This window comes from Ahaetulla prasina, chromosome 17 (assembly GCF_028640845.1).
Source record: "Ahaetulla prasina isolate Xishuangbanna chromosome 17, ASM2864084v1, whole genome shotgun sequence".
Lineage (NCBI taxonomy): Eukaryota > Metazoa > Chordata > Lepidosauria > Squamata > Colubridae > Ahaetulla > Ahaetulla prasina.
The window spans coordinates 9,052,704-9,066,724 of record NC_080555.1 but is presented as its reverse complement, the minus strand read 5'-3'; the positions used below and the strand labels follow the sequence as shown (position 1 = coordinate 9,066,724).

The 14,021-nt window shown below is 52.2% G+C and overlaps 1 protein-coding gene across 1 annotated transcript in view; it reads right to left on the bottom strand.

Moving 5' to 3' along the window:
- NRXN2 (neurexin 2) overlaps positions 1-14,021 on the bottom strand; it is a 531,073-nt gene that overhangs the window by 282,833 nt on the left and 234,219 nt on the right. The window contains exons 6-10 of the mRNA XM_058160639.1: positions 10,933-11,094; positions 8,102-8,540; positions 6,608-6,991; positions 5,377-5,580; positions 197-223 (exon numbers count right to left, since the gene is read on the bottom strand). Coding sequence (XP_058016622.1) covers positions 197-223; positions 5,377-5,580; positions 6,608-6,991; positions 8,102-8,540; positions 10,933-11,094 — 1,216 coding nt within the window. The remainder of the gene's footprint in view (positions 1-196; positions 224-5,376; positions 5,581-6,607; positions 6,992-8,101; positions 8,541-10,932; positions 11,095-14,021) is intronic.

Here is a 14,021-nt window from a genome sequence, read left to right as displayed (position 1 = left end):
TGTTGCACGAGACCCAAGCGAGGGAGGGGGAAGGGAAGAGAGGCCCCAAACTGCGGGTTTCAAAGCAAGCGAGCTGAAGAAAAGGAGGGCTTGTAAACATGGATGCAGAGAGAGAGAGAGAAAGACAGAAAGAGAAAGATTCCCAAAAAGAGAAAGAGAGAGAGAGAGAGAAAAAAACAATGAGAAGGCAACTTACTGGGGTTACAGCCTATCCTGACACAGTCTGAGACCGGGGCCCGGGGTGGGGAGGGGGAGAGAGAGAAGAGAACGAGAGAGTTTTATATCCTTCAAGGAAACATTTGTCACCAAACACCCAAAAATATACAGCAAATGTAGGCCACCATCCGGGGACGGGCACGCCACGAGAGAGACGCTTGCGTTGGCAGCGAGGAGGGTGCCAGGATCCTAACTGGTGATCTCTGGAGGGGCCGGGAGCCTCTTGCTCCAAGACACAAAACCCCGATTTGGTGGTGGCTGTTTGGTACACCTGCGCCACCAGAAGCCTTCAGGGTGAAGGGCAGGAGCGGGTTCCTCCCACCTAATGCCAGCGTTTCTCAACCTTTTTGGCCACTTTTAAGGCGGGTGGATTTCAACTTCCCAGAATTCCCCAGCCAGCACAGCACAAAAGACGGCAGCTGCTTTTAGCAGGATGGGTCAGTGGTGAAATCCTCCGCGGTTCGCCACCCGTTCGCTGCCCACGCCTGCCAAACGCACGCTGCATACACACGCACCGTGTGTACCAAATGCACGCTGCGCACACGTGCATGCGCAGTGCAGGTCAAAGGCGTGCTTCGTGTGGAAAAAGGACACTTAAGGTAAGTAGAACAGCGAGGGGGAGGAACAGCTGAGCCGCGCTATTTAGATTTGCTAGAACGCAGGATTTCCTGCTTTCTAGCAAATATAAATCTCACGGCACAGCTGATCGTCGGAAATACCAATTCGGACCAACCGGTAGCTTTGTTTTACTACCGGTTTTCCCGAACCGGTAGCTTTTATCACTACCGGTTTGCCCGAACCGATGCAAACCAGTAGGATTTCACCACTGGGATGGGTAGCACCTTCCATGCCTGATGCGGTTAGCTTTCTGGCTGGGGAATTCTGGGAGTTGAAGTCCACGCGCCTCAAAGTGGCTCAGGTTGAGAGGCGCTGCCATACACGTATGCCCAGTTTTGGACAGTGCCCAAAAGGGTGCCCCTCCCTGGGCCATGGCAAGCATTAGAAAACTGCACAGGATTTTGCACAGTCCCAAATTAGGGGGCGGTGATCCCATGGCCATGAGAAACCGGCCACACGAGAACCTCTGATGCCAATCTTTGAACGCTGCCGGTTTGTTTCGCCCATCGAAGTTTTTTTGGGGGGGCTCCCTCGGTGCTGGCAAGCGGCTCCCTTGTCTTGATCAGCTGTACAGAGAAAGGGGGGGGAAATTGGAGAGTAGCAGCCTTTCCTCTCCCCCCCCCCCCAACCCCCAGCTCAATGCCTCCCCCCTCCCCCAAGAGAAAAGGGCTGCCACCCACGCCCCTTTCTGCAAGCTGCACAGCTGGGCTACAGCATCCCGTCAACCTCGGCAGAGCAGTGGATGCAAGCAGCCACAGGACCTGGAAACTTGGTTTCTTCCCAGGGTCTCCCCAGGTCTCAAGCAAAGTTGAGACCTGGGAAGAAGGCAGAAATTCCCAGGGGGCAGGGGGGGGCGGCTTTGGGAGGGGGAATGTCCTGGGAAGCAGGACGAGGAAGATTGCGGGTTGGGGAGAGAGAGAGAGAGAGAGAGAGAGAGAGAGACTGAGTTTGGGTCACTGTGGCTGCTTGCTCTGGGTTGGCTGTTTATGCACCAATGAAGGGTCAAAAACCCACAACGAAAGGGTGTGGGGGGGGGATGGAAGGGATCCAGGAAGCAGAATCAGCTCTCTTTCTCAGCCCGGCCACAAAAATGGGGGCCTAATGCTCAGGAGAGAGAGAGAGAGAGAGAGGACAGCTGCCCTTCCCTGGCTAGCAAGAGGCGGGGAGGGAAGGACCCTCCCGCCCAGGGATGGGCTGCTGTGGGTTCGCAGGGGTTCTGGAGAACCTCTAGCTAAGGTTCTGTGTGGTTCGAAGAACCCCCAAATCCCACTCCTGGCTGGCCCTGCCCTCCCTGCCCCTCCCAGGAGTTCCCACGCGGCCCGTTTTGGATGCAGGTAAGTGCAGGGCGCACATGGAGGCTCAGGGAGGGCAAAAAATAGGCCAACCAGAAGTTTGGGAAGGCTGGAAATGGGCCCGTTTCCAGCCTCCAGAGGGCCTCCAGAGCTTGGGGAGGCCGTTTTTGCCCACCCAGAGGCTCAAGAAAAGCCTCCAGAGCCCAGGGAGGGCAAAAACGCCCCCTCCCGTCACCATTGTGCAGGAGGCCACGTCCACCATGGCCACGCCCACCCAGCAACTCGGCAGAGAACCCCTTGATAAATTTTTTGAAGCCCACCCCTGCTCCCGCCCAAGAAAGAGGCTTAAACTCTGCACCCACATTTGACCCTCGAAGGGGGGGGGGGGCGCTGGTCGATGACCTGTTTCTCAAGGCTTCCTCTTTTCATCCCATCCCAGGTGCAGAGAAATCTGAGTAGATTGGGGGTGGATGTATGTGGGTGGGTTTGAGGTGTTATATTTGAGGAATCAAAATCCACCTGGATCACAGCAGGAGCTCCAAGTGCCCAAAGGGTGCCCCCCCCTGGGCCATGGCAAGCATTTGAAAACTGCACAGGATTTTGCACAGTCCCAAATTAGGGGGCGGTGATCCCATGGCCATGAGAAACTGGCCACACGAGAACTTCTGATGCCAATCTTTGGACGCTGCCCGTTGGTTTCGCCCATCGAAGTTTTTGGGGGCTCCTCGGTGCTGGCAAGCGGCTCCCTTGTCTTGATCAGCTGTGCAGAGAAAGGGGGGGGAAATTGGGGAATAGCAGCCTTTCCTCTCCCCTCCCCACAACCCCCAGCTCAATGCCTCCCCCCTCCCCCAAGAGAAAAGGGCTGCCACCCACGCCCCTTTCTGCAAGCTACACAACTGGGCCACAGCATCCCGTCAACCTCGGCAGAGCAGTGGATGCAAGCAGCCACAGGACCTGGAAACTTGGTTTCTTCCCAGGGTCTTCCCAGGTCTCAAGCAAAGTTGGGACCTGGGAAGAAGGCAGAAATTCCCAGGGTGGGGGGGCAGCTTTGGAAGGGGGAATGTCCTGGGAAGCAGGACGAGGAAGATTGCGGGTTGGGGAGAGAGAGAGAGAGAGACTGAGTTTGGGTCACTGTGGCTGCTTGCTCTGGGTTGGCTGTTTATGCACCAATGAAGGGTCAAAAACCCACAACGAAAGGGTGTGGGGGGGATGGAAGGGATCCAGGAAGCAGAATCAGCTCTCTTTCTCAGCCTGGCCACGAAAATGGGGGCCTAATGCTCAGGAGAGAGAGAGAGAGAGAGGACAGCTGCCCTTCCCTGGCTAGCAAGAGGCGGGGAGGGAAGGACCCTCCCGCCCAGGGATGGGCTGCTGGGGGTTCGCAGGGGTTCGGGAGAACCTCTAGCTAAAGTTCTGTGCAGTTCGAAGAACCCCCAAATCCCACTCCTGGCTGGCCCTGCCCTCCCTGCCCCTCCCAGGAGTCCCCACGCGGCCCGTTTTGGATGCAGGTAAGTGCAGGGCGCACATGGAGGCTCAGGGAGGGCAAAAAATAGGCCAACCGGAAGTTCGGGAAGGCTGGAAATGGGCCCGTTTCCAGCCTCCAGAGGGCCTCCAGAGGGCCTCCGGAGCCTGAGGAGGCCGTTTTTGCCCACCCAGAGGCTCAAGAAAAGCCTCCAGAGCCCAGGGAGGGCAAAAACGCCCCCTTCCCTCACCATTGTGCAGGAGGCCACGTCCACCATGGCCACGCCCACCCAGCAACTCAGCAGAGAACCCCTTGATAAATTTTTTGAAGCCCACCCCTGCTCCCGCCCAAGAAAGAGGCTTAAACTCTGAACCCACATTTGACCCTCGAAGGGGGGGGGCGCTGGTCGATGACCTGTTTCTCCAGGCTTCCTCTTTTCATCCCATCCCAGGTGCAGAGAAATCTGAGTAGATTGTGGGAGGTGTATGTGGGTGGGTTTGAGGTGTTATATTTGAGGAATCAAAATCCACCTGGATCACAGCAGGATCTCCAAGTGCCCCGGGAAAAAAGACCAGGGAAAGCGAGATCAGGCATTTCGGCTGCTAGCTTTAGAAACCTTTATTTCTGGCTGGATTTTTATTTGCTTCCTGTTGATTGCAACTAATGGCAATATTTGCTGAAAAAGCAGGCAAACCCCAGGAATGCCATGGGATTACTCATGAGTAAATTTTTTAAAAAAATCCATCGGGGCGTTATTACCAGCCGTGACTAAAAGAATTATTTTTACCAGTAGTCCTCGCTTACCGACTCAGCAATCGTTTGAAGTTAGGATGGTTTAAAAAAACAAAAACAGCTTTGCAACCAATCCTCGCGTTTATAACGGTTGTGTCCAGAGCCAATGAGGAAGATGGCAGCAAAATCGCTGTGCCCTGATCCCCTTTTGCGACCTTCTGACAAGCAAAGTCAATGGGGGAAGCCAGATCCACTTAACAACCACCTTAACAACTGCAGTGACTCGCTTAGCAATTGTGGCGAGGAAGGTCGTAAAACAGGGGGAGGGAAGGCTCACTTCACAAATGCCTCACTTAGCAACATAAATGTTGGGCTCGGTTATGGTCGTTAAGTCGAGGACTGCCTGTGTTTGTTTCCCACAGGAGTGGCCAAATGTCCCCCAACCCAGGGAGAATGTTTTCAGCCCGTTCAGTGAAAACTGGGTGAAACGAGTCTTTTGAACTGTGACTCAATTTGGACTTAGAAATTCGGAAAAACATTTGGAATTCCAGGCTTCTAACATCTGTCTCAAAGTTGAATCGCAGCTGTTTGGGACTCAAAACACTCCTGAAATCATCTCAAACCAGCTTCGGATGAAAAACAGGATGTTCTGAAGTGGAAAATACTGAGAATTTGAAATGTTTTGCATCTCTCTAGTCTAGTCCTTCCTTAACAAAGCGGGACCTTTACTCACGAGTAACCCCTCTGGGACGGGGCGTTTGCAAGTGACCGCAGCTGGCCTTCCAAAACAAACAGCCGAAAGTATAATATTTCTGCATCAGGCTCCAAGCCAGCGAGTGGATTTGCATCTGGACCCAAGAAGGATGGATTTTGCCATTGTGAAAAGCAGGTTTTTCTGAAGATCCCTTCCGCCGGAATTAAATTGCTGGTGAACCAGAGTGAGGGTCATGCCCACCCGCCCACCCAACGTGTAGTTTCCACAGTGTGGCTCCCTGGACACAGAGCGTTGGAGGCTGAGGAGGGGACCAGTCCCTGGCAGGGCGAGGGCCAGCAGGTTACCTAGGTTGACCGTGAGTTTCATCTGCCCCCCATCCAACTCGAGACGAAGAGTGTCAGCCGATTCCTTGGAGGTGGTAGCCATCATGAAGCCGTAAGCTCGCTGCGACATAAACCGGAGGGACACATCTTCGGCTTCGGTGTGCATGACCGTGGGCAGCATGATTTTCATATACATGCTCCCGTCGTAGCTTAGCACGGTGGCCTCTGTCCGGGGGTGGGGGGTGGGGGTGGGAGAAGGAAGAGAAGCAAGGCAGGAAAGAATGAATGAATGGAGGAGAGTAAGCGGATGCTTGGTCTAAATCAGCAACGTTCAGGTGTGTGAACTTCAGGTCCCAGAACTCCCCCAGACAGTTGGGTGAATCAAAGCACGGCGGGTGAATACCTGCCTCTCTCTACCTACCAATCAGGTGCAGGTAAAGAAGGAGAGGTTATTTTACCCCAAAGCCACCCAATGGCTGAGTTTGCAAAACATGCCAGCCTGGCTAGTCAATCAACCCGTTTTCTGCCTTCGCAAAATATACTTACTCATTAAACTAAAGGGAGGGAGGAAGTAGGGAGGGAGGGTGGGTGGGAGGGAGGGAAGGAGGGAAGGAAGGAAGGCAAGAAAAGAGGGAGGGGGAAAAGAGGCAGGCAGGCAGGAAGGGAGGGAGGAGGGCAAAAAGAGAGAGAGGGAGGAAAAGAGGAAGGAAGGAAGGAAGGAAGAAGGAAGGAAGGAAGGAAGGAAGGAAGGAAGGAAGGAAGGAAGGAAGGAAGGAAGGAAGGAAGGAGGGCAAGAAAAGAGGGAGGCAGGCAGGCAGGAAGGAAAAAGAATTAGAGAGGAAGGGGGAGGCAGGCAACCAGGCAGGCAGGCAGGAAGGAAAGAGGGCAAGAAAACAGAGAGGGAGGAAAGGAGGAAGGAAGGAAGGAAGGAAGGAAGGAAGGAAGGAAGGAAGGAAGGAAGGAAGGAAGGAAGGAAAGAAAGAAAGAAAAAGAAAGAAAGAAAGAAAGAAAGAAAGAAAGAAAGAAAGAAAGAAAGAAAGAAAGAAAGAAAAGAGGGAGGGAAGGAGGGAGGGAGGAAAGGAAGCAGGCAGGCAGGAAAGGAGCCCTTGATTCAGTGAAAACTAACCACGAGATCGAATCATTGCCATGGGATTGCAACCACCAGACTTCAACCAAGCCTAGTTCACGGGGGTTGGGTGAAGCCAGCTTGAGAGCGGTGGCATACCCTCCAGCCCGCCCACCCGCTCCTCACCTCTCTCACACAGCCGGCCCAGGTAGCCGGTGCCCAAGCAGTCGCAGATGAAGCGGTTCCAGCCCTCCCGGCACAGGCCTCCGTTGTGACAGGGGGAGCTGCCGCATTGCTTGAGGGTCTCCCGGGAGCAGAAGCTGGAGACCCCGGAGACGCTCTGCACCTCGGCCAAGCGGCGCACGTCCCGGCTCTTGCCGTCGATGAAGAGGTCCCGCACGCAGCCCACGTAGCCGTAGTTCAGGAAGGCCGTCCAGACCTCCGGAGGCAGGATGAGGTCCAGGCGGTTCTCGGGAAGCCCCCCCAGGTACATCTCGCTGTCCAGGTCCAAGATCTCGCTGTCCCCACTGGCCAGGAATGGGGTGCTGCGGCTGTTGACCGAGATGGAACCTGGGGGAGAGAACGGCTCAAGTTCAACACAGGAGACAATCGGACAAAAGGGAGAGGGGCCCTTCGGCTGAATAACGGGTGGAGAAAATAACTTGGGAAGGATCCACTCTTAACTTTTTCGGGCGATAAAAAAAATCTTTTTTTCCTGCATTATGGAAAGGCTGTATCCAGGGGTGGGATTCAGCCGGTTCATACCTGTTTGGGCGAACCGGATGCTAACTTTACATCTGGTTCGCCGAACTGGTAGTTGCTGTTGTGTCTCGTCCAATCTCACCTCAGCTGGGGTCTTCTTATCTGCTTCCGAACACGGAGGAATGTTCTAGTATGCCTCCCGCCCCCATCCCTGGCTCCATGCCCAGACAGGCTGAAGAGGAAGAAATACCTCCAGCCCCCAGCTCTGGCTCCATGCCCAGGCAAACGGAGCAACTAGACCCCTCCCCCTCCTCCACAGCATGTGAGCCTGAGGAAGATCAATTGCCAACAGCTGCCGACTGGAGTGACCCTCGCGTCAGAAGACTTGATAGGCGGAGGCAACAGAAGGAAGGGAGGGGCAGGCCTGGATAAGTGCTGAGTCATGGAGCCACACCCCATGGCCTATATAAAGGACCTGCTTTCTGGCATTCTCTGAGTCAGGCAAAGTCTAAACATATCTTGCTGAAGTCACTTTCTGGTCTCCTGCCTGCCCTGAGGACTTTGCTAGGACTTTGGCAGAGCTGCAGAGGCACGCCTGATTCGGATTTCCCTGACCCGGCCGTCAGCGGAGGAGTGGGACACGACAGTTGCAAAGACTGGCTGGCCATCCGCACCCCTCCCCTCCCCAGCTTCCGGAGCCTGGGGAGAGCGAAAACTTCCCCTCCGCTGTGGTGCAGGAGGCCGAGTATGCCACGCCCGCCCAGCAACTCGGTAGAGAACCGGTTTAGTGCCCGCCTGGCACAGTTGCGGGATGTGCATTGCTGAAACAGATCCAACAACCTCTTTCAAGTCCAAAGTCAACGTCTTTCCCTGGTCTCCCTCCCACCGCCGAAGCATCACCCCACCCGGCGGCTTCTATTTCCTTGCCCGCCTTTGCTGAATGGAAGACGATGATGCACGCCTCGGAGGCATACCCACCCTTGCGCCCATCGCGCTGGAAGTCCACGTGGCACCACTCCCCGTCGTTCACTTTCTTGGTGCTGGCCCGCATCTTGATGCCCCCCGAGCCCATGTCTAGCAGCAGGTAAAGGTAGCCGTCCAGAAGCTCCATGGCAAAATAATCGGCCTTGTGCATGCGTTCCGACCGGCTCTCCTTGGGCGGTTGCAGCCGGCCGTGGCTGAAGAGGAGAAGGCCGTTGGGTTCGGTGGTCCGGAAATCAAAGGAGATGGAGCCGGTTTTCTTGGTGTTCCACTTGGGCAGGGAAATGTACGCCTCGGGCGATTCGAAGGTGACCGGATCGAGGGCGGCGACGTTCTCGCAACGGAAGACCAGGTCCCCGTTGATCTTCATCTTAGGGTCTCCTTCCTTGGCCAAGCGTGACAACTCCAGTTTGAAGTCGTTGTTCTTGTAGACCACCTACAAAGGAAGGAGACGAGCATCAATGGAGCTTCTCAATCATCCAGATTGTGGTTGTCTCAAAGGTGCTTTTTCAAAAGGAAAAACGGATTTTGTTTTTCCTTGAAGAGGTTTTCGCTTCTCATCCAGGAGGCTTCTTCAGTTCACGAAGAAGCTTCTGGGATGAGAAGAGAAAAGTCTTCAAAGAAAAAGCGAGGTCTAGATGCCTTTTGGAAAAGCACCTTTGGGACAAAGGAGAAGAGCCACAGTGTCAGCCAGACATCATCAGTGGCCCTCTCGACTGACTGCCATTGTCAGTTTCGTCCAATTTTAATCGCCTGGTCAGTTTTGATCAACTACGTAGTCCATTGCAGTGGGTCGAATTGAATTCAACTCAGAATCAGGTCCGTATTGCAGGCCTCGATGCCAACAGAATTGAAGGGCTTCCCAGTTTGGCATCACATCCGTGGCTGTTCCAGCCAGCTGGAGAAGACCTCACCTGAACAAAGTAGGGACATTTGACGTTGCAATATTGTCTCCGAATCAGAGGCATTAGATCCAATTTTTAAAAAAATCAGATGAGATTCACAATTATACCGCCAAACGAAACAGTCACACAAAATTAAAACAGGTAGTGTTTTGATTTATGACCATGACTGGGTCCAGAATTACGGCCGTAAGTCACGCCAGCTGCTAAGAGGGTCGATTTTATTATTGTCATTGTGGCCGTTGCTAAGCGAACGTGGCGGTCGTAAAAGCAAATGACTGTGAAGGAAACGCCATGGTCCCTAAGTGAATTCGCTGTTCGCAATTGTTTGTGGGTTGTTGTTTTTTTTCCAGAAACAGGAGGTAAATGGCAGTTTGCGGCAAAAAAAAAAAAAAAATTCTGCCCGTATGGCAAGATGGACGGCTCATAAATTTTACAAATAAATAAATTAATAATAAAATTTTGTAAATTGCAGTCATGTGACCATCGGCTACTGCAAACGGCCGTATACGCAGGTCTGTTGTCCAATGTCCAAAATGCAAGACGTAGGAACTTTGAATCCAGATCTTAAGTATAGGTAGTCCTCGATTTCCAACAGTTCATTTAGTGACTGTTCGAAGTTACAACAGGACTGTAAAAAACGACCTTCCCAGGCTCTGGAGGCCCTCTGGAGGCTGGAAATGGGCCTATTTCCGACCTTCCCGAACTTCCGGTAGGCCTGTTTTTCGCCCTCCCTGAGCCTCCACACACGCCCTGCACTTTTCTGCATCCAAAACGGGCCGCATGGGGACTCCTGGGAGGGGCGGGGTAGGCGGGGCCAGCCGGGAGTGGGATTTGGGGGTTCTCCGAACTGCACGGAATCATAGCTAGAGGTTCTCCCGAACCCCCAGCAGCCCACCCCTGATGCCAATTGCTAAGCACCCAAATTTTGATTCAGAGACTGTAGCAATGCTGCGATGTTCGTAAGTGTGAGGACCAGTCATAAGTTGCTTTTTTCAGTGCTACTGTAACTTACAAATGAATGTTTGTAAGTTGAGGATCACCTGTGCAGTTCTGGGCCAGATTCAGGTTCCTTTTATCTTACCGTTGTCTTGGTTGTGGTCCTTCCTCAAGGTCGGTCTCACAGCTGCACATCTTACCTGAACGAACTCCAGGACTAAATGAACCATCAACCTTCTCCCAGGTGAGTCCTTAGCCTGGACAACCACAAGCTTGCAGAAAGCGATGGGCGTTGCCTATGAACCAGCCCATCCAGAATCCTCCAATGGTAGGGAGGCGGTTGCTCCCAGAACTCCTAGCACCCAAGACCATGAGGGCTAGAAACTTTGCATATTAAATTGAGTCATACAGCTGCCCGTCTCGCAAAGGCAACGCTGGACCGACAACATATGAAAACAACGAAAACGGTATCGGTGGTATATGCAGTACAACCAGTGGTGGGTTTAAAAATCTTCTACTTCTGGTTCTGTGGGTGTGGCTTGGTGGGCGTGGCATGGCTTGATGGGCGTGGCAGGGGAAGGATACTGTAAAATCCGGTTCTGACCAGTTCTGGAGAACCGGTAGTGGAAATTTTGAGTAATTCGGAAAACCGGTAGTAAAACTTCTGACTGGCCCCGCCCCCATCTGTTCTCTGCCTCCCAAGTCCCAGCTGATCGGGAGGAAATGGGGATTTTGCAGTATCCTTCCCCTGGAGTGGGGTGGGAATGGAGATTTTGCAGTATCCTTCCCCTGCCACGCCCACCAAGCCATGCCACGCCCACCAAGCCACACCCACAGAACCGGTAGTAAAAAAAAATTGAAAGCCATCACTGGAGCAGACGAATCAAGCGGAGACGATGCTCCCTGAACCTTCTTCCCCTAAGCATTAAATTCAATTCCACCCACCGCTCCACCTGGTTCCCAGCCATCCCCTCCCTGGCAACTCACATCCTTGAGGCATCCCATAAAATTGTTGCTGACGGGGGATCCGGGCAGGTCCGCCGTGTTGGGACTCCCTCCGATATAGAAGAAGTCGTCCGAGCCCAGCATGGTGTAGTCCTCTTGGGTGTATCCGGTAGTGGTCAGGATTCCATCCACGGAGATAGTCACCTGTCCATCGTGAGTGCAGGGGTTGCGGGGAGGGGGTGTGTGGGGGAGGGGAGAGACAAGGAGACAACAGAGTGTTAACCAACCACAGGACTGATGGGAGAAGGGGGTGAGGGGGGTTCGGGAAATGGGGGCTGCCAACTTATTTTTCCGGTCTGGTTGTATCTTCGGAGAAATGCCACGGTAATATTTTTTTTTCCCTCGGGCAGGGGGTGTTTTGGGGAGGGGGAGGAAGACGGACAGACAGAGGAGCTGTCGAGGGGAGAACGTCTGCACAAGATTTGATGGTCCAGAAGGGGAACTGAGCACCATGTCCATGGTAAGCAAACCCACCCACCCCCCATCTCACAAGCTCCGTTCTTAGCATGCCCACTGCCCGACGCTCCGGTGAGTTGCAAGTTGGCTTGGCCAACCGAGGGGGTGCCCCTTTCCTGCGGCTGTTTTGGGTGGAGCATGCAGAGCCGGGGGGGAAGAAATCCAAATTTGGGGAGCAGACGAGGCCGAAGGTGCGCTTATACCTGGCAGAAGAAGGAAATTCCTGGTTTCTTCGCTGCTGACATCTTTCGGGACGGTTTTAGCGGGCTGGGTTCGCACAACACGCTAGGCTCGGAGGAACGCTTGGTTCGTCTGAAGCTCAGCATCTTGCGGGAACCCAACTCTCCTTTCAAACTGACATGGAAACCAAACCAGCCCCATCGCTTCTATGAGCATCGGATGTTTCGCAAAACACTGGAGCTGCAGCTTGTTAACCTGGGTTTAGGTTGGAGGGGATGGAAATCCCAGGCCTGAGGGTCCAGCATCCGCCCACCCCTCATCTGTGTTTTCTTTGTCATTTTCTTCTTTGCCGGCTACTAGATACAGATTAAGAGCGTTGGAAGGGACCTTGGAGGTTATCTAGTCCAACGCACACATCCGCCGCCCAAGCAGACCCTACACCATTTTTGAACAGATGTCAGTCTTGTCTCTTCTTGAAAGCCTCCAGTGATGAAGCTCCCACAACTTCCGAAGGCAACTTCTGTTCCTTTGGTTGATGGTTCTCACTGTCAGAAAATTCCTCCTTATTTTCAGGTTGAATCTCTCCTTGTTCAGTTTCCATCCATTATTCCTTGTCTGGCCTTCGGGTGCTTTGGAAAATAGCCTGACCCCCTTCCTCCTCTCTGTGGCAGCCCCTCAAATATTGGAAGATGCTCTCCTGTCTCCCCTGGTCCTTCTCTTCACTGGACTAGCCAGGCCCAGTTCCTGCGACTGTTCATCGTATGTTTTAGTCTCCAGTCCCCTAATCCTCTTGGTTGCTCTTCTCTGCACTCTTTCTAGAGTCTCAACGTCTTTTTTATAGTGTGGTGTCCAAAACTGGATGCAGGACTCTAGGTGTGGCCTTATTAAGGCTTTATAGAGTGGTATTAGGCTCTCCCTTGATCTTGATTGTATCCCTCTGTTAATGCAACCTAGGATTGTGTTGGGTTTTTTAGCTGCAACAACACACTCTTGGCTCATATTTAGCGGGTTGTCCATTAAGACTCCAAGATCCCTCTCATAGTCACTGCCATTAAGCCTGGTTTCCCCCAGTCTATGTGTGCACTTTTGGTTTTCCTGCCTAAGTGGAAGACTTTACTTTGCTCTACATTGAATTTTATTTTGTTAGATAGGGCCCAGGGTTCAAGTCTATCCATCCACCCATCTATCCACCTAACTATCCACCTATCCATCTAATCACCTATCGTCCATCAACCCACCCACTCATCCATCCAGCTATCTATATATCTATTTATCCACCTACCTAGCTATCTACCTATCATCTATCTATCTATCTATCTATCTATCTATCTATCTATCTATCTATCTATCTATCTATCATCTATCTATCTATCTGCTCTGTAGTCTGCACTGGCTTCCTGTAGTCTTTCGGGTGCGCTTCAAGATCCTGGTTACCACCTTTAAAGCGCTCCATGGCTTAGGACCCGGGTACTTACGAGACCGCCTGCTGTTACCTTATGCCTCCCATCGACCCGTACGCTCTCACAGAGAAGGACTTCTCAGGGTGCCGTCCGCCAAGCAATGTCGGCTGGCGGCCCCCAGGAGTAGGGCCTTCTCTGTGGGAGCACCGACGCTCTGGAACGAACTCCCCCCTGGCTTACGTCAAGTGCCTGATCTTCGGACCTTTCGTCGTGAGCTAAAAACATATTTATTCATTCAAGCAGGACTGGCATAAATAGTTGATTTTAAATTGGGGTTTTAGTAATATTTTAAATTTTTTAAATTATCGGCCGTTTAGTAATAGTTCATTTTAAATTCTTTTAATTGTATATATTCTGTATTTTATTTTGGCTGTACACCGCCCTGAGTCCTTCGGGAGAAGGGCGGTATAAAAATTTAATAAAATAAATAAATAAATAAATCTACCTACCTATCCATCTATCTATCTATTATCTATCTATCTATGTATCTATCTATCCATCATCTATCTATCTATCTATCTATCTATCTATCTATCTATCTATCTATCTATCTATCTATCATCTATTTATCTATCTATTATCTATCTATCTATCATCTATCTATCTACCTACCTATCCATCTATCAATCCATCTACCTACCTATCTATCTATCTATCTGACTTATATGCCCCCCCCATCTTTTTTGCCATAACCCTGGGAGGATCACAAAGCAAGAATAAACACTTCAAAAAAGCATAACAACTCCCAGCATTCAAAAGGGGGAACGCTCCTTCGCACATCAATATTCAAACAAAAAAAAGCTTGGACTCCAGCTTTCAAGTCATCAGAGCTGAAGAAGCTTCTTGGATGAGAAGCGAAACGTCTCCAGTCCAGTTGCCTCTTGGGAAATAAAGGCTCCTCTGGGACGCTAAAGGGACTGACCAACCCCTTCGCTAAGCAGGGAAACTGAGCTAATTGCGTGTTTCAATCAGCCG